At 41.7% G+C, this 24739-nt stretch overlaps 1 protein-coding gene across 5 annotated transcripts in view; it reads left to right on the top strand.

Moving 5' to 3' along the window:
• Positions 1–24739, top strand: part of Strn3 (striatin 3) — a 98203-nt gene that overhangs the window by 20054 nt on the left and 53410 nt on the right. For all 5 annotated transcript variants that reach the window (XM_045154185.1, XM_045154186.1, XM_045154187.1 and 2 more), the window contains exons 2-4: positions 18723–18826; positions 19482–19555; positions 23895–23976. In XM_045154185.1, coding sequence (XP_045010120.1) covers positions 18723–18826; positions 19482–19555; positions 23895–23976 — 260 coding nt within the window. The remainder of the gene's footprint in view (positions 1–18722; positions 18827–19481; positions 19556–23894; positions 23977–24739) is intronic.

The raw sequence follows: 24739 nt of genomic DNA, 5'->3' as shown, positions 1-24739 counted from the left end.
TCGTTTACTTGCGACCTTTCTAATTTCTTAATATAGGCACTCAAGGCTATAAATTTACCTCTTAGAACTGCCTTCATTGTGTCCCAGAGTTTTTGGTATGTTGTGTTCTCATTATCATTTGACTATAAATTTTTTGATTTCCTTTTTGATTTCTTCATTGACCCATTCATCATTTAGTAGTGTATTGTTTAGTTTCCATGATTTTGTGTATGCTCTATAGCCTTTCTTGCTACTGATTTGTAGTTTAATTCCATTGTGGTCAGATAGAATGCAAGGAATTATTTCAGTTTTCCTGAATTTGTTAAGATTTGCTTTGTGTCCTAATATATGGTCTATTTTAGAGAATGTTCCATGTGCTGCTGAAAAGAATGTATATTCTGCAGCCTTTGGATGAAATGTCCTGTATATATCAGTTAAGTCCATTCCTTCTATGACCTCATTTAGTCCAGATGCCTCTCTGTTTATTTTTTCCTGGGATGACCTGTCAATTGATGAGAGTGGGGTGTTAAAGTCACCCACCACCACTGTGTTTGGTGTTATCTGTGACCTTAGTTCTAATAGTGTTTGTTTGACGAATTTGGGAGCCCCCATGTTAGGTGCATATATGTTTAGGATTGTAATGTCCTCCTGTTGGAGTGTGCCCTTAATCAATATAAAGTGACCTTCCTTATCTTTCTTGACTAACGTTGGACTAAAGTCTACCCTGTCTGATATTAGGATAGCAACCCCTGCTTGTTTTCTAGGCCCATTTGCTTGAAACACTGTCTTCCAACCTTTCACCCTAAGATAATGTCTATCCTTTGTAGAAAGGTGAGTTTCTTGGAGACAACAAAGTGTAGGATCCTGCTTTTTAACCCAGTCTGCAAATTTATGTCTTTTCGTTGGGGCATTGAGGCCGTTGATATTAAGAGATATTATTGAAAGGTGTGTTTTTATGTTTGCCATTTTTTTTGTGTGTGTGTGTGTTTCTGGTTCTACCTGCGCTCTCTTCTGTTAACTAGTATTTGAGTATTGCTTGTTTTTTTCTAGGTTCCTTATATGTGTGCTTTTCCTTTTCTTCAGCATGGAGGATTCTATCAAGTATTTTCTGCAGAGCTGGTTTTGTCTTCAAATACTCCTTTAACCTGCTTTTGTCATGGAATGTCTTTATTTCTCCATCTATTTGAATGGATAACTTTGCAGGATAAAGTAACCTTGGTTGACAGTTGTTATCTTTCAGAACTTGGAATATATCACTCCAAGCCCTTCTGGCTTTAAAAGTTTGTGTTGAATAATCTGCTGTAATCCTGATGGGCTTGCTTTTGTAGGTTACTTGATTTTTCTCTCTAACTGTTTTCAATATTTTTTCTTTGTGTTTGTGTTTGGAAGTTTGATTATAATATGGTGAGGAGAGGTTCTTTCTGGGTTTTGTCTGGCTGGGGTTCTAAAGGCTTCCTGTATCTGTATTGGCACCTCTTTCCCAATTTGGGGGAAATTTTCTTCTATGATTTTGTTGAAGACGCCTACTATGCCTCTGGAGTGGAGTTCTTCTCCTTCTACTATGCCCTGAATTCTTATATTGGTTCTTTTCATAGTGTCCCGAATATCTTGAAATTCCCACTCATACTTTTCTATAAGTTTGTCTTTCTCTTTGTTGGACTACATTAGGTCTGCCACCTGGTCTTCTAGCTTAGATATTCTGTCCTCTCCCTCATCCATCCTACTGGTGAGATTTTCTACAGAGTTTTTTATTTCATTAACTGTGTTCTTCATTGCTAGTAATTCTGACTGGTTTTTCTTTATTATTTCTATTTCCTTATTTATGTCTTGTATTGCCTTCTTTATTTCATTAAATTGGTGCCCTGCATCTTCTTTGATTCCTTTGATTTCCTCTTTGATTGTTTTGATGTGTTCTTTGACCTCTTTGCACATATTTATAATCATTCTTTTGAACTCTTTCTCAGGCATTTCCTCTAACTTTCTCACATGAAGACATTTCTGATGCATTAATACTTTTAGGTGGATTTATATCGTCTTGCTTTTTAGTGTTTCTTGTGTTATGTATATATTTTTGCATCTTGGATTAAGTTAATGCTTGGATTTTCTAGCTAGCTGTGTATTCTTAGCTGTATCAATTGATTTGATGTAATATATTTTCAGGGTAGGACCTTAAGGTGTTAGGTGTGGCTCTTAAGACTCTCAGAGTATCCAGAAAGATGTTCTTAGGGGTTGAGTTTCCCTGCTATAGGAGTATTCAAGCAGGCTGAGTGGAATAAAATACAGGTAGATTCTAAAATTTGACTAAACACTGTACACATTCAATCAAAAACAGCCCCGAGTATGTATGCAAGAGTAGTTATTATAATGACCAGATCCTCTATCAATAAAGAGGTTAAGATTTCTGGTCTGTTGAGGGATCCAAGTCAGCTTGCGACCAAGTGAGACCCTTCCCTGGTGCAATCCCAGTTACCTTGGATGATTTTGGTCTCAGTCAAGTTGCTGCCTGGGTCGTCGGGCTGCTGTTCTGATTTCTGGAGCTGGGCACTTGCTTTTCCTGCGGGGCAAACCCTGCCTGGCAAGTGTGGCCCTGTAGATCTGCACCCCTGCTGCTGGAACTGCTGCTGCTCATACTGCCCCTGCTGGGACTGTAGCCACTGCTGCTGAAGGTGTTGCTGCTGGACCCGCTGCTGCTGCTGCCTCTGCTGCTGCTGTAGCTGCCACTGCTGGAGTCACCACTGCTGCTGAAGCTGCTGCTGCTGGGTCCACTGCCACTGCTCCCCATGAAGCTGCTGCTGCCGAGTCTGCCGCTGCTGCCACTCCTGGGTCTGCTGCTGCTGTTACCGGTGCTGGAGCTGCTGATGTTGCTGCCGAACTCTGCTCCTGCTTGGGTCCCGCTGTCAGCCCACGTTGGTGTGTCCGGGTCCTGTGCCGCTGCTCTGTTCACCGGAGCTTGCCTCAGGCGGTGGGGGAGGGGAGGGAGCCGCAGCTGCTCTGGTTCTCTCGCTGCTCCAAGTGTTCTTCTCCCTCACAGTCTGCTCCTCCATTGCTTACTGCCGCTCTCCCCTCACGTTTCCCGAGTTGCGGAGAGCGCGGTGTGAGGGGAAAATCCCGCACCTGGCTTTTCCTGCGGCTCGAGCCGAGCCTGGCGGCTTTCTGGTGAGCTGCGCCCGCGGCGGTTGGCCGAGCTGCCGGAGCCGCTTTTCCCGCCTGTGCAGGCTCTGGATGCTCTGGAACTCTTCTACTTCTCCGCTGCCGCTTCAATTTCCTATACACCTCACTTTTTAGTAAAAGTGTGTATTTTGCTGAGTTTTTTTGGTCTTTTTACCCCCTAGGCTGCTTTGGTGTGCTACCTACGCCGCCATCTTAACCGGAAGTCTCGCTCTTATATTTTTTCTACCACCTCTTCCGCAATGGACCCTGAGCCTTGGGGGATGTGATAGAGATATCTCAGTGCTGAGCACTCTTCTGTCACTTCTTCTCAGTACCATGGTGCCTTCTGAGTCATCCCAAAGTCACTACCATCTGAAAAGAGAAGGTTTTCTAACCAAAAGTGAGAGTAGCATTAATATATGGGTATGAACATTAAGAGAAGTACTTACTGGGCAGTTTGGTGAGCATAGTATATACATTCAGCCAGATAGCAACAGATACTACCCTCTTAGGGCTCATGACTATGCCTGTTGTGGGTTTAGTATCAGGGATGTATTCCATCCCATTGAGAGGGTCTCCAGTCAAATTAGAGAGCAGTTCGTTTCCCCCATAACAGAGATACCACTATTGAACTTGCTGCCTCATTTGGCCTGGCTGGCCAAATTTAAGGCTTGTAGTATCCACTGTTGAATATCATCACTGGTGATTTCTCTCTCCCAATGAAGTGCATGCAGTATGACTTTTCCCAGCTGTCTGTCAACTGGTCTACATGGAGAAGGTTTTCAGCTCAGCTTGAACAGGATGTCTCAGTGACTTTCCATCCCAAGTATGTGGAGTCTAGCAAGAAGGTCTTATCATCTATTCCTGGTGGGAAATCAAGGGCCTCAGTAATGGCCTGTAATGTTTTGGGGGCATCAGGAACCTCCCTGGCCAACAACTCACTGGATGGTGTCACATCCCTGGCACTGAAAGTGTTCTAGTAACAATCTATGGTTCCTGTGTGTTCCATTTTCCAGAAAAGTAGGATTCCATATGACTTATTTATATCCTCTTAGATTTTTTAAAAATATTTTATTTTTATTTAATTGAGACGGGGGGGGGGGAGAAAAGAGAATGAGAATGGGCACTCAGGGCCTCTATCCATTGTAAACGATCCCCACATGCATGTGCCACCATGTGCATCTGGCTTATGTGGGACCTGGAGAATCGAACCTGTGTCCTGCTTCACAGGCATGTGCCTTAACTGCTAAGCCATCTCTCCAGCCCTCCTCTTAGATTTTGATTAGCTTTCCTTCCACCTTTCTTTTACTCAGTCTCTTCCTCTGACATCACTTTGGCTTTTTCACCCCATTTATCTGTTCTATTACATATATATAATACTATCCTATTAAGTCCCCCTTCCCTCCATTTCTATTCCCTTTATATCTCTTTTCTAGCTTACTGGCCTCTGCCACTGAGTTTTCTTCCTACTCACACAGTCCAGTCATTTGTAGCTAGGATCCACATGAGAGAGAACATGCAGTGTTTGGCTTTCTGAGTCTGGGTTACCTCACTTAGTATAATCCTTTCCAGATCCATCCATTTTCCTGAAAATTTCATAACTTCATTTTTCCTTACCATGGAATCGAACTCCATTGTATAAATGTGCCACATCTTCATTATACACTCATCATTTGAGGAACATCTAGGCTGGTTCCATTTCCTAGCTATTGTGAGTAGAGCGGCAATAAACATGGTTGAGCAAATTCCTCTAAAGTAGTAAGACAAGTCCTTAGGATATATACCTAGGAGTGCTATAGCTGGTTCATATGGTAGATCTACTTTTAGCTGTCTCAGGAACCTCCACACTCATTTCCACAATGGCTGGACCAGATTGCATTCCCACCAACAGTGTAGGAGGGTTCCTCTGTTCATGAGGGAGATTGGTCTCTAATTTTCTTTTTTTGTTCTGTCTTTGCCTGGTTTGGGTATCAGAGTGATGCTGGCTTTGTAGAAGAGTTCAGTAGGATTCCTTCTTTTTCTATTTTATGGAAATGTTTAAGAAGCAATGGTGTTCTTCCCTGAAGGTCTGGTAAAATTCAGCAATGAATCCATCTGGGCCTGGACTTTTTTTTTAGTTGGGAGATTTTTGATAACTGCTTGGATCTCTATACTTGTTATAGGTCTATTTAAATGATTAATCTCATTTTGTTTTAATTTAGGTAGGTCATAAATCAAGGAAATCATACATTTCTTTCAGATTTTCATGCTTAGTGGAGTATATGTTTTATAGTATTTCCCTATGATTTTTTTGAATTCTGTGATATATGTTGTGATTCTGCCTTTTTCATCTCTAATTTTATTAATTTGTGTGTCTCCTCTCTTTCTTTTGGTCATATTTGCTAAGGGCTTATCAAACATGTTTATCCTTTCAAAGAACCAACTCTTTGTTTCATTGATTCCTTGGATTTTATTTGTTGACCAAATGAACAACAGAAGAGGAATCAAAGCCACTAGAAATCAGGAAGCAACAAATAACAAGCCCAAAATATGTCTTTTTTAAGAAGGGCAAATCTGATCATCCATCAAATTTAACATACAGTTTATCCTGATATGGAAGGTGCAATTAGCACTTCCGACTTAATCCTATATGCCAGGGTTATTTGGTGGGTATTGACCTGGTGTAATCCCAGTTACTTTTTGGGATGATTTTGGTCTCAGCTATGCTGTGCTCCTGCTTGGGTCCTTCTCTGTTGCACTGTGAGTTCAAGTACACTGACTAGATTGCTGGATCGCTGCTGTGGTTGGTGGTGCTGGGTGCTGTGAGCTCCTTTTCCCCCAGGGCTCTGGTGCTTGCTGGCACTTGGGCTGTTGATGGGGGAGGGGAGGCTCTGGCTGGTGGCTGTAGTTCTCCCTCTGGTCCCCATGATCCTCTATCTCATATCTGCTCCTTTCTTGGTCACTGCCGTCCTCCCTTCATGTTTCTTGAGTTTGGGAGGAGCTCTGATGTGAGTGGAAAATCCCCTCTCCTGGGTTTTCCTGTGTCCGAGCCTTGCAGCTGTGGCCCTGCGGACCTGGTGCTGCTGCTTCTGTAGTCATTTCTGCCTGCAAATGTGGGCTCTAGATGCTTTGGATTTCTTGTACTTTTCTGCTATAGTTGATAATTTCTTTTTTTTTTTTTCCCTTTTTTCCCCCCTAGTCTGCTTTGACTTGGTTCCTACGCTGCCATCTTACTGGAAGTCCTAATTTCTATTTGTTCTTTCCTGCTGGCATGCCTTTTTATACTTCTTCTGTCTCTGGAGATTTAGTGTTCTTTGTATCCTCCGTCTTCACAGAATACTAATACATATGTTTGAAAGACTGCACTTTTCTGCCATCAAAGGAGACGTAATGCATATGCTAAAGTTGAGTGGACTTGCAACTAGAATTTAAGTACTTTTTAATTTTTTTAAATTTGAGAGCGATAGAGAAAGAGGCAGAGAAAGAGAGAGAATGGGCATACCAGGGCCTTCAGCCACTGCAAACGAACTCCAGACGTGTGCGCCCCCTTGTGCATCTGGCTAACATGGGTCCTGGGGAACCAAGCCTCGAACTGGGGTTCTTAGGCTTCACAGACAAGTGCTTAACCACTAAGCCATCTCTCCAGCCCTAATTTTTTAATTTTTTTTTATTAACAACTTCCATGATTATAAAAAATACCCCATGGTGATACCCTCCCTCCCCCCTCTTACCCCTTTGAAACTCCACTCTCCATCATAACCCCTCCCCATCTCAATTAGTCTTTTACTTTTGATGTCTTGATCTTTTCCTCCTCTTATGATGGTCTTACACAGGTAGTATCAGGCACCGTGAGGCCATGGATATCCAGGCCATTTTGTGTCTGGAGGGAGCATGTTGTATGGAGTCCTGCCCTTCCTTTGGCTCTTACATTCTTTCCGCCATCTCTTCCGCATTAGACCCTGAGCCTTGGAAGGTGTGATACAGATATTGCAGTGCTGAGCACTGCGGTCATTTCTTTCCATCACCATGATACCTTCGTCCCAAGGTCACTGCCATCTGAAAAGAGATTCTCAACCAAAAGTGAGAGTAGCATTAATATAAGTGTGTGAACATTAACAGAAGTGCTTACTGGGCAGTTTGATAAGCATAGTATATACATTTGGCCAGACAACAGCAGACGTTACACCCCTCGGGCTCATGACTACCCTTGTTTTAAGTTTTCAGTATCAGGGATGTATTCCCTTCCCATGGAGTCAGCCTCCAGTTCAATTAGAGGGCAGTTGATTTTCCCCCATAACAGATGTGCCACTATTGCACCCGTTGGCTCATTTGGCCTGCCTGGCCAATTATAAGGCTTGCAGTGTCCACTGATGAGTATCTTCACTGGTGATTTCTCTTTCTCCCATTGAACTGCAAGCAGGATGGCTTCTTCCAGCTTTCTGTCAGCACCTTTTTTTTTTTTTAAGGTAAGGTCTCACTCTAGTTCAGGCTGACCTGGAATTCACTATGTAGTCTCAGGGTGGCCTCGAACTTACGGCGATTCTCCTACATCTGCCTCCCAAGTGATGGGATTAAAGATGTGTGCCACTATGTACAGCTGAGTACTTTATTCTTTTTTTAAAGTTATTTCATAGAGTGAAATAAGAAAATAGCTTGTTCTAGTGAAATGGACAGAAAGACACAGACAGAGTGGGTGATCTTTATTTGTATTACCAAATTAAAATTTAATAGTGCAGTTTACTGACAAAAGTTGTGTTGCTTTCAGTTAAAGGAGTCAGGTTACATAGTACATTAAAGTAAATGTTAGTAAAGATGAATTGTAATATTTTCTGCTTAGATTTGAGGAACCATTTCCTTAAATAATTACATGGTACCTACATGATTGTTGCAGTCCGGTTCACATTGCTGGTAGAAATCACCCAACCAAGAGTAGCTTCTGGGAAAAAGAGGTTTATTTGGCTTACAGGCTCGAGGGGAAGCTTCACGATGGCAGGGAAAAACGATGGCATGAGCAGAGGGTGGACATCACCCCCTGGCCAACGTAAGGTGGAACACAACAACAGGAGGGTGTGCCAAACACTGGCATGGGGAAATTGGCTATAAAGACCATAAGCCCGCCCCCAACAATACACTCCCTCCAGGAGGTATTAATTCCCAAATATCCATCAGCTGGGAACCTAGCATTCAGAATACCTAAGTTTATGGGGGACACCTGAATCAAACCACCACAATGATGCAGAATGAAAAGGTATTTTGCAGTATACTTGGTGAAAGGCTATGCCTTTTAGTTACACTTCTTTTATTTGCAAAAACATCCTTCCTATCTACTGTTTTGCTATAACTCCAGTATTTAAGTTGGTGAGAAAAGATTGTGGTTTTTGAAAAGTGTTTTTTAGCCAAATGTATATGCTTTCACTAGATAAATCTTGGAATTAGTTGTTTAGAGGCTACATAATGGAAATAAAAAATCCTAGTTCTCTTAGTTTTCTTTCTATCTATAACAATCTAGCAGTGGCCAGTGATTTTCATCTTCCTTGGACCTGCCTGAGTTATTACCATCTGGTGTGTGTCTATTCTCTAGAAGAATAGTCTACGTTGTTATTTCACTTTATTTTGGATCAGTTGTAGGGAATTGAACCCAGACCTGTAGACTTTGAAAGCAGGCATTTTTAATTGTGGAGCCATCTCCGCCCAGTGGTTTTTTTGTTTGTTTGTTTGTTTTCTTTCTAGCGCAGGCTGGCCATGAACTCATGGAAATCTTCCTACCTCAGTCTCCCAAGTGCTGACACTAAAAGCTGATGCTACTACATCTTGTGTCCCTTCTTCCCATTTAGTTTGTTTGGAAGAGATTAAGAGAGAGAGAGCAAATGAGCACACCAGGACCTTTAGCTGCCGCAAACAACCTCCAGATGCATGCCACACCTTGTGCATCTAGCTTATGTGGGTGAGTCCAGGGAATGGAACCTGGGTCCTTTCACTTCGCAGGCAATTGCCTTACTCACTAAGCCATCCTCTCCAGCCTGCCTTCTGTAATTTTTTTTTTTTATTTTTGAGGTAGGGTCTCACTCTAGCCCAGGCTGACCTGGAATTTACTGTATAGACTTAGGGTGGCCTCAAAATCATGCCAATCCTATCTCTGCTTCCCAATTGCTGGCTTTAAAGGGGTATGCCACTAGGCCCAGCTTTCTTCTTTGCTTTTTAGATTGGTTCTAGGTAGCCCAGGTAAGCCTGTCATTCTCTTACTTCCTTCTCATAAAATGTGAGTATAAGTCTGTACTATCGTAACCAGCCCAAGAAAATGAAAGATTTGTTGTTGTTTTTATTTGATTTTTTTAATTATTATTACATTTGGTTTTTAATTTTTTTTATTACTTTTATTTATTTATTTGAGAGCAACAGAGAAAGAGGCACAGAGAGAGAGAGAGGATGGGCGTGCCAGGGCCTCCAGCCACTGCAAACAAACTCCAGATGTGTGCGCCCCCTTATGCATCTGGATAACGTGGGTCTTGGGGAATGGAGCCTTGAACTGGGGTCCTTAGGCTTCACAGGCAAGCGCTTTACTGCTAAGCCATCTCTCCAGCCCTGTATTCGGTTTTTTGAAACAGGGTCTCAGACGTTCTAGTTCAGTCTGGCCTGGTATTCACTATGTAGTCTCAGGGTGGCCTCAAACCCATGGTGCTCCTCCTGCCTCTGTCTCCCGAGTGCTGGGATTAAAGGCATGCATTTTATTATGTTTTTTAAGAGGGTCTCTACCCCAGGAATTCATTATGTTGTCTTAAGTTTGCCTCAAACTCACATCAATCCTCCTACCTCAGTGTGGTGGTTTGATTCAGGTGTCCCCCATAAACTTAGGTGTTCTAAATGCTAGGTTACCAGCTGATGGAGATTTGGGGACTAATGCCTCCTGGAGGCAGTGTAGTTTGGGGGACAGGCTTATTGGTATTACAGCCAGTTTCCCCTTGCCAGTGTTGTAAAACGGTCTCCTGCTGTTCACCTGATGCCAGGAGGTGATGTCCACACTTTGCTTGTGCTATTGTTTTCCCCTACCTTCATGGAACTTCCCCTTGAGACTGTAAGCCAGAATAAACCTTTTTTTTTTTTTTTTCCCATAAGATGCTCTTGGTCAGGTGATTTCTGCCAGCAATGAAATCCTGACTGCAACAATAAAGTTGGTTCCAAGGAATGTTGTCATTTGCTGCTAGGCACCTGTGTGGCTTTGGCCTTTTGGAGCTGATTTTCAAGAGGGATGTGGAGGGATTTGAAACCTTGGCCTAAGAAACACCTTGCTGTGCTGTACCTGAATGCAGTAAGAACTATGGCCTGTGAGGTTTGAGGGTGATAAAGAGCTTTGCCTGTTCTGGGCTAGAAGCAGTTTGAGTGAGAGGCTTGTTAATGCCCGTGTCCTGAGAACTTGTGCCGGGCTGTGTTGCATTGAAACGGAGTGATGTGAGCAGAGGGATATGGTAACAGAAATGAAACCTTTGGGCTGAAGATTCTATCTGTTCAGCTGCAATTTATTATATGAGAGATTATAACATTTGAGATTGGGCCAGCTAGCCTGCATTGGGCTAACAGTAAGAATGTAGACTCTTGGAAGGGTCCTGAATGCTCAAGGAGTGTCCTGTTCTTGAAGTCTGCTTTATTCCTCCCTGGATTAACAAATTGGCACCCTCCCTGGTGTTATGGAATATAAGAAATGCAGGAAAGAGAGGGTCATTGAATTTGCAACAGTCTTGTGTTTTGGAAATGGCCATGAGCAGTGTGAAGCAGGTTTGCTGGATACCTGCATGGAGACCTGATGGAGCCATAGGATGAACTGTGGGTTGCAGTGGAGACCCAGTGGAGATGCTGGGACCACGAGATGGCTGCTAAGGATCATCCGCCTTGGATGATGTTTTCTAGGACTGTGATTAGCCTACCTGGAGAGGCGGAATTGGGACTCCAGAGACTGGTTGCTGGTTAGAATTATTGGACTTGGAGATTTGTCACTGACTTAGAGTTGTTGGGCTTGGAGCTACAGAGTTTGATGCTTGTCCTGGTTGTTTTAAATCTTGTATTGGTTGGCTATTTCTTTGCTATGCCCAGTGCCATCTTTTGCAATGTGAATGTGTATTTTGTGCCATTAAGGGTTTTCCTTGGGGATTTTTTGATACTGTGGCCCAGTAAAAAGATCTCGGACTGTGGGAATGTTTGAACATCATTAGGATTGATAAATCTATGGGGTCTTTTTTTTTTTATTATTTGTTTTGTTCCTTTTTATTTATTTGTTTGAGAGCGACAGACAGAGAGAGAGGCAGATATATAGACAGAATGGGCGGGCCAGGGCCTCAAGCCACTGCAAACGAACTCCAGACATGTGCACCCCCTTTGTATCTAACATGGGTCCTGGGGAATCAAGCCTCAAACTGGGATTCTTAGGCTTCACGGGCAAGTGCTTAACTGCTAAGCCATCTCTCCAGCCCCTATGGGGACTTCTTTTTTTTTTTTTTCTGAGGTAGGGTCTCACTTTAGCCCAGGCTGACCTGGAATTCACTGGAATCTCAGGGTGGCCTTGAACTCAAAGAGATCTCCTACCTCTGCCTCCCAAGTGCTGGGATTAAAGGCGTGCACCACGAGGCCTGGCCCCTATGGAGACTTTTAAAGATGGATTGAATGCATTGCGTTTTACGTCATTGATGGTTATCAGTTTATGGGGGCCAGAGGCGAATGTGGTGGTTTGATTCAGGTGTCCCCCATAAACTTAGGTTTTCTGAATGCTGGGTTCACAGCTGATGGAGATTTGGGAATTAACACTTCCTGGAGGCAGTGTATTGTTGGGGTGGGCTTATGCCATCGTTTCCCCCTGCCGTCATGGAGCTTCCACTTGAGTCTGTAAGCCAAAATAAACCCCTTTCCCTTATAAGCTGCTCTTAGTTGAGTGATTTCTGCCAGCAATGAGAACCTGATTGCAACACTTGGCCTCCTGAGTGCTAGGATCAAAGGTGTGCTCATTATACCCGGCAGAGAAAATGGGCTTGCCAGGGCCTCTGGCTGCTGTAAATGAGCTCCAGACGATGCACCACTTTGTGCATCTGGCTTTTAATGTGGATATTGGGGAATTGAACTCAGGTTGTCAGGCTTTGTAGGCAAATGCCTTAATTGCTGAGCCATCTCTCCAGTCTCTAACAATTTTTTTTTTCCCCTTAAAATACATTTATTTGCGAGGGGTGGGGAGGGAGGGAGGGAGGGAGAGAGAGAGAGAGAGAGAGAGAGAGAGAGAGAGAGAAGAGAGGCAGAGAGAGTGGGTACCCTAGTCCCTCCAGCGTTCTGCAAATGAACTCGAGACGCATATGCCACCTTGTGTATCTGGCTTTACATGGGTTCTGGGGTATCAAACTCAGGTCATTAGGCTCTTCAGGCAAGTGCCATAATTACTGAGCCATTCCTCTAGCCCCCTAATAAGCCATTTGTAATGGTGTTCTCTAAAAATAACTTTTCTGACCAGATATGGTATTGCACACATTTGGAAGGTTGAGGCAGGCAGATCTTAAATTCAAGGGCTGCCTCCTACATAGTGAAACTCTGTTTCAAAATAAGCCATGCCTGGCTGCTACTGCTTTTTTTTTGTAATTCACCATGTAGTCTCAGGCTGACTCAACTCACAGTGATCCTCCTACCTCTGCCTCCCTAGTGTTGGGATTAAAGGAGTGTGCCAAAGTGGCCATCTTATTTCATCCTTTTTTTTTTTTTTTTTAAATTTTAGGGAGAAAGAGACACACACACATACACAAAGATTTGGTGTGCCATGTCTTCAACCACTGAAATTGAACTCCAGACACTTGCGCCACCTAGTGAGCATGTGCGACCTTGTGCCTGCCTCACCTTTGTGCATCTGGCTAATGTGGGATCTGGAGAGTAGAACATAGGTTCTTAGGCTTCTCAGGCAAGTGCTGTAACTGCTAAGCCATCTCTCCAGCCCATTATTTCATACTTTCATAGGCATATACCTCCTGTTTATTTTCTGTTTAAAAATATTTTATTTAGCTGGGTGTGGTGGCACATGTATTTAATCCCAGCACTCGGGAGGCAGAGGTAGGAGGATCACTGTGAGTTCGAGGCCACCCTGAGAACACATCATGAATTCCAGGTCAGCCTGGACTAGAGTGAGGCACTACCTTGAAAAACCAAAAAAAAAAAAAAAAAAAAAAAAAAAATTTTGTGTGTGTGTGTGTGTGTGTGTGTATAATTAGAGCTGGGCATGGTGGTGCACGCTTTTAATGCCAGCATTCAGGAGAGATAGGACGATTGCCCTGAATTCGATGCCACTCTGAGACCGTATAGTGAATTCCAGGTCAGACTGAGCTAGAGTGAGACCCTACCTTGAAAAAAAAAATTGTATATATATGAGAGAGACAGAGAAAAAGGCAGATAAATATAGAGTGAATGGGCGCACCAGGGCCTCTAGCCACTGCAAGCAAACTTAATATGCATGTGCTACCTTGTGTATCTGGCTTATGTGGGTACTGAGAAATCAAACCTGGGTTCACAGGCAAGTAAGTGTCTTAACCACTAAGCCATCTCTCCAGCCTATACTTCCTATTTTTATGAAGAATGGTTCATTGTATTCAGATGTCAAATGAATGAGAACTAACTATTGGTTAAACATTGAGAACTCTCATGTCATTCTTGTTCTCATTCATTGTCTCCTCTCTTCTTCTTCCTTTTCCTTCTTCTCTGTTTGGCAGGGTCTCATTTTAGCCAGACTGACCTGGAATTTACTCTGTAGCCCAGGCTGGCCTCAAACTCACAGTACTCCTACTTTAGTGTTGGAATTAATAGGTGCAAGCTGCCAGGTTCAGGTTGAAAATCCATTTTTAGGGATGGGAAGATAGCCATTATAGGCACTTTTTGCAAATCTTGTCCCTTTAATCCCAGCACTTGGGAGGCAGAGGTGGAAGGATTGCCATGAATTTTAGGGCAGCATGAGACAACATAGTGATTTCCAGGTCAACAAACAAACCAAAAGCCTGTGCCTCTGGTATTAGTTTGCTGTGGTAAGAGGCCCTGGTGGTGTGCACGCACAGACACATACACACAAAGAAGAAAAGAATCCATTATTCTTTAACCAGCTATTGTCTGTGAAATGGTAATTCATTTAATCTTGTTTTAGGCTATGTTATAAACAGGATTAAAAATAGGGTACAAGTTTTGCTTCTGATGTCCTTTAGTATTTTGCTTTTCACTGAAATTCATGAGTGAAATTGTAAAATACTGTTTTCATGAAAAATTGTACAAGGATATTATGAACAAAATTTTTGTTTATTCTCTTTGAAAACATAAAAGTTAACATACCTTGTGTCGAAGATTACTTGTATTATAGGGACTGATTATACAATGGTTTGTGTGTTATGCTTTCACACACTGAATGGGATAAATACTTTGTTATTGTTTTTTTGTTTATTTATTTATTTATATGAGAGAGATCGAGAGTGAAAGAGGCAGAGAGAGAGAGAATGGGCACACCAGGGCTTCCAGCCACTGCAAACGAACTCCAGATGCGTGCGCCCCCTTTGCATCTGGCTAATGTGGGTCCTGGGGAATCAGGCCTTGAACCGGGGTCCTTAGGCTTCACAGGCAAGCGCTTAACCACTACGCCATCTCTCCAACCCTGTTTTTTTTTTTAAATAATACTTTTGTTCATTTTTATTTATTTATTTGAGAGTAACAGAGAAAGAGGTAGAGAGAGAGAGAGAGAGAGAGAGAGAGAGGGAGAGGGAGGGAGGGAATGAGAATATGGGCGCACCAGGGCTTCCAGCCACTGCAAACAAACTCCAGACGTGTGCACCCCCTTGTGCATCTGGCTAATGTGGGTCCTGGAGAATCGAGCCTCGAACCGGGGTCCTTAGGCTTCACAGGCAAGCACTTAACTGCTAAGCCATCTCTCCAGCCCAGCCCTGTTTTTTTTTTTTTTTTTTTTTAAAGATCTTAAGCTCCGTAGAGAATCCATTAAGCTTTGAATTCTTTAATTTGTTGTTATTTTTATATTTATTTGAGAGCGACAGACAGAGAAAGAGGCAGAGAGAGAATGGGTGCACTAGGGCCTTCAGCCACTGCAAACAAACTTCAGATACATGTGCCACCTTGTGCATCTGGCTTACGTAGGTACTGGGGAATCCAACCTTGAATTGGGGTCATTAGGCTTCACAAGTAAGCGCTTAAGGTAAGCATCTCTCCAGCCCCTTGAATTCTTTGAATGATACATTTTTTTAAAAAGTAGTTTTTTTTGTTTTTTTGAGGTAGGGTTTCACTGTAGCGCAGGCTAACCTGGAATTCACTACTTAATCTCAGGGTGGTCTAGAATTCATGGTGATACTTCTACCTCTGCCTCCAGAGTGCTGAGATTAAAGGTATGTGCCACCATGGCAGGCTTCTATTTTTAAAATTTTGTTTATTTGAGAAAGAGGCATATAGAGAGAATGGGTGTGCCAGGGCCTCTAGCCACTGTAAACTTAACTCCAGACCCATGTGCCACTCATGTATCTGGCTTTTATGTGGGTACTGGAGGATTGAACCTGGATTCTTTGGATTTCCCAACAAGTGCCTTAACCATTAAGCCATCTCTCCAGCCCTGTATGATACACTTTTTATTGCATGTCTTTATTATTTATGACTGAACCTTGTTTGAGTCAAGTTATTAGACAAAGTAATTGAGAATCAAGTGAGGCAGATCTTGGTTGTTCAACATTAAAAGTTTTGCTCTGGTCATCTCTGGTGGTCTTACAGTCAAAAATGATGTGCTTAGCTAGGCGTGGTGGAGCCCTTGGGAAGCAGAGGTGGGAGGATCGCCATGAGTTTGAGGCCACCCTGAGACTACATAGTGAATTCCAGGTCAGCCTGAGCTAGTGTGAGACCCTCCCTCGAAAAACAAAAGCAATAAATAAAAGATGAGCTGTCCAACAGTACCAAATAATTCTTGTGATAATCATGTGCATATAGTTTAATAACTTTGTGTGACATGGGCGATACAGTCTCAGATGTTGTAAACCAGCAAATAGTTTGGTTCCCCTGAATTATTAGCTGAAACTGGAATGAAGGAACATGTTTGGCTTGTATTATGTTGAGTCACTTGTATTCCTAGTTTGTTGAATTTTGTGTGTCAATCTAGCTGATTGTGTTTTTTTGCCTTCATTCTGTTAAAGTGGTATATCACCTTGATAATATTTTATTTTTTTAATTTTTATTAACATTTTCCATGATTATAAAACATATCCCATGGTAATTCCCTCCCTCCCCACCCCCACACTTTCCCATTTGAAATTCCATTCTCCATCATATTAACCTCCCCATTACAATCATTGTAATTACATATATATAATATCAACCTATTAAGTATCCTCCTCCCTTCCTTTCTCTACCCTTTATGTCTCCTTTTTACCTTACTGGCCTCTGCTACTAAGTATTTTCATTCTCATGCAGAAGCCCAATCATCTGTAGCTAGGATCCACATATGAGAGAGAACATGTGGCGCTTGGCTTTCTGGGCCTGGGTTACCTCACTTAGTATAATACTTTCCAGGTCCATCCATTTTTCTGCAAATTTCATAACTTCATTTTTCTTTTCCGCTGAGTAGAACTCCATTGTATAAATGTGCCACATCTTCATTTTGATAATATTTTATATATATTTATATGTGTGTGTGTATGTAATGTTTTTCAAGGTAGAGTCTCACTCACTAGCCTAGGCTGACCTGGAACTCAGTAGTCTAGTCCCAGGCTGGCTTTGATCTCACCATGATCCTCCTACTACTGTATCCCGAGTGCTGGGATTAAAGGAGTGTGTCACCATACCAGGCTAATTTCTTACATTAAAATTTTTTTTTGTTGTTGTTCATTTTTTATTTATTTATTTGAGAGCGACAGACACAGAGAGAAAGACAGATAGAGGGAGAGAGAGAGAATGGGCGCGCCAGGGCTTCCAGCCTCTGCAAACGAACTCCAGACGCATGCGCCCCATTGTGCATCTGGCTAACGTGGGACCTGGGGAACTGAGCCTTGAACCGGTGTCCTTAGGCTTCACAGGCAAGCGCTTAACCGCTAAGCCATCTCTCCAGCCCAATTTCTTACATTAAATTGTGTTTCCATTATAGAAATAAATCCTAAGTAGTCAAGATGTAAAAATCCTTTTGTTATACTGCTGATCTTATCTTGCTGGGTTTCTTTTGTCAAATATTTTTTAAATTTATGTATTTATTTTTGATTTTTCGAGGTAGGGTCTCACTCTAGCTCTGGCTGACCTCGAAATCACTGTGTAGCCTTAGGGTGGCCTTGAACTCACCACAATACTCTTACCTCTTTCTGCCTCCCCAGTGCTGGAATTAAAGGCATGTGTCATCACGCTTGGCTTAAAATATTTAAAAATATATATTTATTTTTGAGAGAGAGAGAGACAGATTGGGTGTGCCAGGGCCTCTAGCTGCTGCACATGAACTGCAGATGCTTGTTCCACCTTGTGCATCTGGCTTATGTGGGTCCTGGAAAATTCAACCTGGGTCCTTTGGCTTTGCTAAAAGCCAAGTTCCAGGTACATGTATCACCTTGTGTATCTAGCTTTATGTACTGGGGAATTGAACCTGGGCTGCCAGTTTTGCAAATACCTGTAGCCACTGAGCCATCTATCCTAGCCCATCATTGAGGTTGTTGTTCTATCTTTTCCTATTTGAGCCAGAGTCTCTTACTAAAAACTAATACTGGAACTTGTTGTTTTTCCATAAGCTTGGGTGATTTTATGGTGTCTTTGTTCCTTTTTGCTGCACTGGGGTTTCAGGCACATGTAGCTATGTGCAGCTGTTACATGGGATCTGAAGATTTTAATTCTGTTGGTTTCAAGCCCCCTCAAGCCCTCAACTGCTGAGCCATTTCTCCAGCTCAGATTATTATTATTTTCAAAATTGTTTGTTTATTTATTTGTAAAGTGTAGCAATCAGAGGACAACCTCAAAAGGAAGTCCTCTGCTTCATGTTGATTGAGACTGGGTCTCCCTTGTATTTTCCTATTGCATATGCAGCAGTCTAGCTGGCCTGTCATCTCACTGTAGAAAAATGAGAACAATGTAAAGAGATTAAGGGGGAAGAGAGAAAGTAAGGAGGTCACAGTACTAATGGTACCCTGGCTTAAACTGTTTACAGTAGTTGTGTATTATTTTCAAGAATTGAAACATCATTTCAGATGGGATGGTAGAATGGAAAATATTTGTATATTTGAGATGTACTATGTTTATGAAATAGCTCTTTGTGAATATACTTTGTTTTTGTGACTCTTATGTTAAGGATTAGGTGTGATCTTTATATATGAACTTCCTTTGAAGGTTATATAAAGGTTAAATGTTAATAATAGGAGCCCTAGTGAATTATAAGAAAGTAGCTTAACTTACAGTTATCTTTAATTTCAAAGTGGTTGTGTTATTTAAAAGAGAAAACATCTGGTTGATCGTTTCTATGAATCTTAAGTTTTCTGTCATGTATAAACATGTAGCAGTTTGCATTTGTTGTTTTTCTTGTTTTAGTGCCTTGTGTATAGTTAAGGAGAAAATGACAAAAATGTGAATCTTGAAAAAAATTGCATCTTTTACATTTTTAGGCACGGATAGCATTTTTACAAGGAGAAAGAAAAGGTCAAGAGAATTTGAAGAAAGATCTAGTGAGAAGAATAAAAATGTTAGAGTATGCATTAAAACAAGAAAGGTATGTATTTCATTTCCTTTTATAAATAAACCAGAACAGTATTATTATCCTCACTTACATCATTATACAGTTAATTTGAAAGCTATTTGAAAAGATGTAAGTTCTTGCCCAAATACAAGTTGACTTAAAAATTTTTTTTTGATAATTTCATACATGTTTACAATGCCTTTAAATTTTTTTCATTTATTTTTATTTATTTGACCGAGAAATGGGAGGGTGGTGGAGAGAATGGGTGTGCCAGGGCCTATGCACTCAGGTACTGCAAACGCATGTGCCTCCCTTGTGCATCTGGCTTATGTGGGTCCTGGAGAATCGAGCCTCGAACCATGGTCCTTAGGCTTCACAGGCAAGCATTTAACCGCTAAGCCATCTCTCCAGCCTGGCAAATTGACATTTTGATTTAGGGTAAAGAAAATGAGATAAAATAATTGAATTGAACTAACATATTTTATTATAAGGATCAGCAAAAATTTGTCTTTTCTTCAGATGGATGAAGTTGTTTCTTAGATTAATTTACCAACTTTATCTTTTCCTTCAGTAATACATTCTTCAGTGTTTTTAGTAAATAAACTTTGTTGTTGGAATGATATATAATAGTCATAATTTAAATATAGAAAACAATTATTCTTTTATCTATTTATCATTAAATTTTCAGGGCAAAGTATCACAAATTAAAATATGGCACAGAACTGAACCAAGGTGAATTGAAAATGCCAACGTTTGAATCAGGTAAATTTGATTCATTAAGTTTTAGTTTTTTTTTTTTTTTTTTTTTTTTGAGGTAGGGTCTCACTTGAGCCAGGGCTGACCTGGGATTCACTCTGTAGTCCCAGGCTGCCCTTAAACTCACAGTGATCCTTTTACTCCCAAGTGCTGTGATGCTGTTATAAAAAGGCCTGCACCACCACAACTGGCCCTTCTGTCATCTTTTTAAAACATTTTATTTTATGTATTTACTTACTTATAAGCAGAGGAAACAGAGAGAGAGAGAGACTGGGTGCTCCAGGGCCTCTAAGCTGCTGCAAGCGAACTCCAGGTGCATGTGCCCACATTGTGCATCTGGCTTTATGTAGGTACTAGAGAATTGAACCAGGGCCTTTAGGTTTTGCAGGCGGGAATGACTTAACTGCAAACCATCTCTCCAGCTGTCTTTCATTTTTAATTTTTTAAAAATTTATTTATGAGAGAGAGAATGGGCATGCCAGGGCCTCTAGCCACAGCAAACGAACTCCAGGTGCATGTGCCCACATTGTGCATCTGGCTTTATGTAGGTACTAGAGAATTGAACCCAGGTCCTTAACCTTCACAGGCCAGTACCTTAATTGCTAAGCCATCTCTCCAGCCTGATGTTTATTTATTTATTTATTTATTTGAGAACCACAGAGAAATAGAGAGGGCAGATGGGCGCACCAGGGCCTCCAGCTGCTAAAAACTAACTCCAAATACATGTACCACCTTGTACATCTGGTTTACATGGGTCCTGGGGAATTGAGCCTCGAACCAAGGGTCCTTAGGCTTCACAGGCAAGCGCTTAACCACTAAGCCATCTCTCCAACCCAACTCCCCCCCTCCCACCTCCTGTAGGGTCTCACTATAGTCAAGGCTAACCTGACACTTGCTCTGTAATCCCAGACTGGCCTTGAACTCACAGTGATCCTCCTACCTGTGTCTTCCAAGTTCTGGGATTAAAGGTGTTGAACACCACCTCTGGCTTAATTGTAATTTTTGGTGATAGGGTTTTGAGCAATTGCATTTCTTTAAACCTATTCTTAAAAAACTCCAGTTATGATCATATAATTTTAAAATAAATGTTGGGACAGGAGAGATGGCTTAGTGGTTAAGGCACTTGTCAGCAAAGCCAAAGGACCCAGGTTTGATTCCCCAGTACCCATGTCAAGCCAGATGCACAAGGTGTGACATGTGTCTGGATTTCATTTCAGGGGCTAGAGGCTCTGGCGCACCCATTCTGTCTGTGTGTCTGCCCCTCTCTCTCTCTCTCTCTCTCTCTCTCTCTCTCTCTCTCTGATTCTCTCTCATAAATAAAATTTTTAAAAAAGCTAAAACTGAAAAAGGCAAATGTTATATATTGAAAAGGCAACAGAGAGGCTATTAGAATGAAGTGATTATCTTTAGAAATTGGAGAATTGGGCTGGAGAGATGGCTTAATGGTTAAGACGCTTGCCTGCAAAGCCATAGGTCCCCAGGACCCATGTAAGCCAGATGCACAAGGTGGTGTGTACCTCTGTTGTTCGTTTACAGTGTCTAGAGGTCCTGGCACATTTATTCTCTCTACCTCTATTTTCCCTCCTCTATCCCCCGCCCCCCTCAATAAATAAATAAAAGAAACTGGAGAATTGCTTGTGTTTGAATGAGAATAGGATATTGATGATGTTGTTACCAAGGATATTTTAAGTATTACTGGTAGGTATAAGAAACTCTGAGGACTCTAGGAGGCTAATAATTGAGAGGTCAGACTTTATTTATAGTTTTCAACATTGTTTGTAGGTTGATCTGCCATTCCCCTTTCTTCATAGTGTCTCTATTTTCATGAGATTTTTTGAGGTAGGATCTCACTAGCCCAGGCTGACCTGAAACTCACTCTGTAGTTCCAGTCTGGCCTCAACCTCACAGTGATCCTCTTACCTCTCCCGAGTGCTGGGATTAAAGGTGTGTGCCACCATGCCTTGCTTGCTTGCTTGCTTGCTTCCTTCCTTCCTTCCTTCCTTTCTTTTTTTTTTTTTTTTTTTTTTGAGGTAGGGTTTCACACTAGCCCACCTGGAACTCACTATCTAGTCTCAGGCTGGCCTCTTAACTCATGGTGATCCTCCTACTTCTGCCTCCCGAATGCTGGGATTAAAGAATGTCGTACGCCACCATGCCCAGCTCAAAATATTTCTTTAATATTACTGCCAAATACAGGTTTAAATTTCATTGTAGGGGTATTGTTCAGAGCTTAAGTCAGCTGAAGTTACACTGTTTATAAAATATTTTAAATTCAGTGCCAGGACTTGAGCCTACATAAGCTTGCCAACTCTAGTCAAACTTTTTTAGCCTGTGTGATGTGTGTGCACAAATGTGTCAGCACATGTGCAGGTGCTTGTGCATATGTGTGTGCACATGCATGTAAAGTGTAGGGGTTTATGTTGGATGTCCTGGTCAGTTGTCTACCTTTTTTTGAGTATTTAAAAAATTTATTTGTATATGTATGTTTATGTATATGGAGTCATATTGGTGTGGGTGTGCACATGTGTGTGTATGTAGGCTAAAGTTTGGTTTGGATATCTTTATTTGATCTCTTCTTCGTGTCTGAGGAGGTTTTCTCACTTGAATGCAGAGCTCACCAGTTTAGCTAGTCTAGTTAGCCTGCTTGTTCTTGGGAATCCCTTCTCCATTTCCTCAGTGCTGGGATGGCACTCATGTAGGAGCTGGAGATTTAAACTCTCATACTCATGCTGGTATGGCAAGTGCTTTATTTGTTGAGACATCTCCCCAACCCTAAATCTGCTTTTTGACTTTTTTTGGGGGGGGGTAAGTGTATATACTTCGTTATCTGAGACTCAGATTATAAACACTATCATTTGCTAGGCTTTGTGGCATAATGTCTGTAATCCCAGCACTTAGAAGACTAAAGTAGGAGTATTATAAGTAGCCTAGGCTACATAGTAAGGCTTGAAAGGGGGAGAGAGGAGAGAGCAGGAAAATGGAGAGAGGGTGAAGATGTCAGAGTGGAGAAAAAGAACAAAAAGTAGAATAACCTTGGTTAACTAGAAAAAGTCTGTGAAGGAGACTTAAGGTCTACTGATACAGACTGAAAATGAAGTTACTCAGTGTTTATATTTGTATCCAGTATGTAATTGGTGATACCTCTCCATCCCCAGGTATGGTCTCTCTCTAGTCCAGACTGATTTGAAACTTACTCTGCAGTCCCAGGCTGGCTTCGAACTCAGCATGATCCTACCTCAGCCTCCTGAGTGATGGGATTAAAGGCATGCGCTACCATGCCTACCATTATTGGTGATTGTTTGAGAGAGAGGGAGAGAGAGGAAGGAAGGAAGGAAAATAGGAAGGAAGGAAGGAAAGAAAAAAAAAAAGGAAGGAAAGAAAGAGCGAGCAAGCAAGTGTGCCAGGTCCTCTAGCCACTCACTGTAAATGAACTTGACTTATGCGCTATCCTTTGCATCTGGCTTACATGGGTCCTGAGAAATTGAATATAGGTCCTTTGGCTTTGCAGGCAAACACCTTAACTGCTAAGCCATCTCTCCAGCCTGAAGATTTTTGTTTTGTTTTGGTTTTGGTTTTTCAAGGTAGGTTCTCACCCTAGCCCAACCTGACCGGGAATTTACTGTGTAGTCTCATGGTGGACTTGAACTCACAGCCATCCTCCTACCTCTGCTTCCCGAGTGCTGGGACTAATGGTGTGCCTGGCTTAGTGACTTTTAATATATAATCACAGCATTTTTAAATTTTAGACACTTAACACATCAGAATTCTAGTAGTTAAATTCTAATATTTCATTTTCAAGCATTGATTTTTTTTGAATCCTTTATAATACTAAAGTGCATTTGGGTTTTTCCATATTAAAACAGAAAGGTTGATATCTAAGTGAGTTATATTGGAACAAAATTAAACCTGTAGTAACCCATAGTATATGATTTTTTTTTTTGACATGTGTGGTGTGTGCTTCTCTGTGTGAACATGCCTGTGGAGGTCACATTGATGTTAGCAGTTTTCTTCACTTGCTCTCTACCTTATTTTATAAAACAGGATCTCTCACCAATTCAGTTAGAGTAGCTGGTCAGCAAGCCCCAGTGATTCTCCTGTCTCTGCCTCCCCAGGAGTAGGAATACAAATATCCATCTTTTCCATGGGCACTGGTAATATAAAGTCGGGTTCCCCATGCTTGTGCGGCAAGCACTTTACCAACTGAGCCATCTCCCTTGCCTCCCATAAGAAATAAGTTATTTTTCCTGTCTTACAAAATATTTTGTGAGTTTATTTTGGAAAAGTTGGCAGCATTTTGAAGAGTTGTAACATATGCAGAACTTTTTTTTTTCTTCTTAATTTTCAGAAGAAACCAAAGACACAGAGGCTCCTACAGCACCACAGAATAGCCAGCTAACATGGAAGCAAGGCAGGCAGCTGCTAAGACAGTGAGTAATGGCTTCTTGTCAGCTTGTCTAAAGAAACTAGTTTTGAAAGTACGTATATTGAATCAATTTATAAGTAAGAAGTTATTTAATTATAGTGTTTATCCTTTTGCTTTGTAGATGCTTGGATGTTTTACAAGTTTGTTTCCACTGAGTTTCTGGAAGGGGTGTGTGTGTGTGTGTGTGTGTGTGTGTGTGTGTGTGTACGTGTACACATACGTGCGTACGTACATACGTACGTACATGGTGCGTATTTAAAAATTGCTGAGTGTGGTAGCTCATACCTTTAATCCCAGCACTTGGGAGGTTGAGGTAGGAGTATCACAGGAATTTGAGGCCAAGCTGGGGCTACAGAGTGAATTTGAGGTCAGCCTGTGCTAGAGTGAAACCCTACCTAGACAAAACAAACAAAAATTTTTTTTTCATACTTTATGTATTTGCAAGGAGAGAGAGAAAGAGAAAGAAACAGAATGGGTATGCTAGGGCCTCCAGATGTATACACCACTGTGCATCTAGCTTTATGTGGGTACTTAACTGGGGATCAAACTTGGGGTCATTAGGCTCTATATGCAAGCACCTTAAACACTGAGCCATCTCTCCAGGCCTATTTATTTATTTACTTATTTTTTATTGTTTTTTTTTGAGGCAAACACGCACGCAGTGTGCCAGGGCCCCCAGCTATTGCAAAGGCATTTTCAGGCGCATGTACCACCTTGTGTTCTCTGGCTTACCTGAGTTCTGGAGAATCAAACCTGGGTCCTTAGGC

The sequence above is a fragment of the Jaculus jaculus genome, chromosome 7 (genome assembly GCF_020740685.1).
Source record: "Jaculus jaculus isolate mJacJac1 chromosome 7, mJacJac1.mat.Y.cur, whole genome shotgun sequence".
In the NCBI taxonomy this organism is placed as follows: domain Eukaryota; kingdom Metazoa; phylum Chordata; class Mammalia; order Rodentia; family Dipodidae; genus Jaculus; species Jaculus jaculus.
The sequence above is the reverse complement of the archived record's forward strand: the minus strand, read 5'-3'. Positions and strand labels throughout refer to the sequence as shown.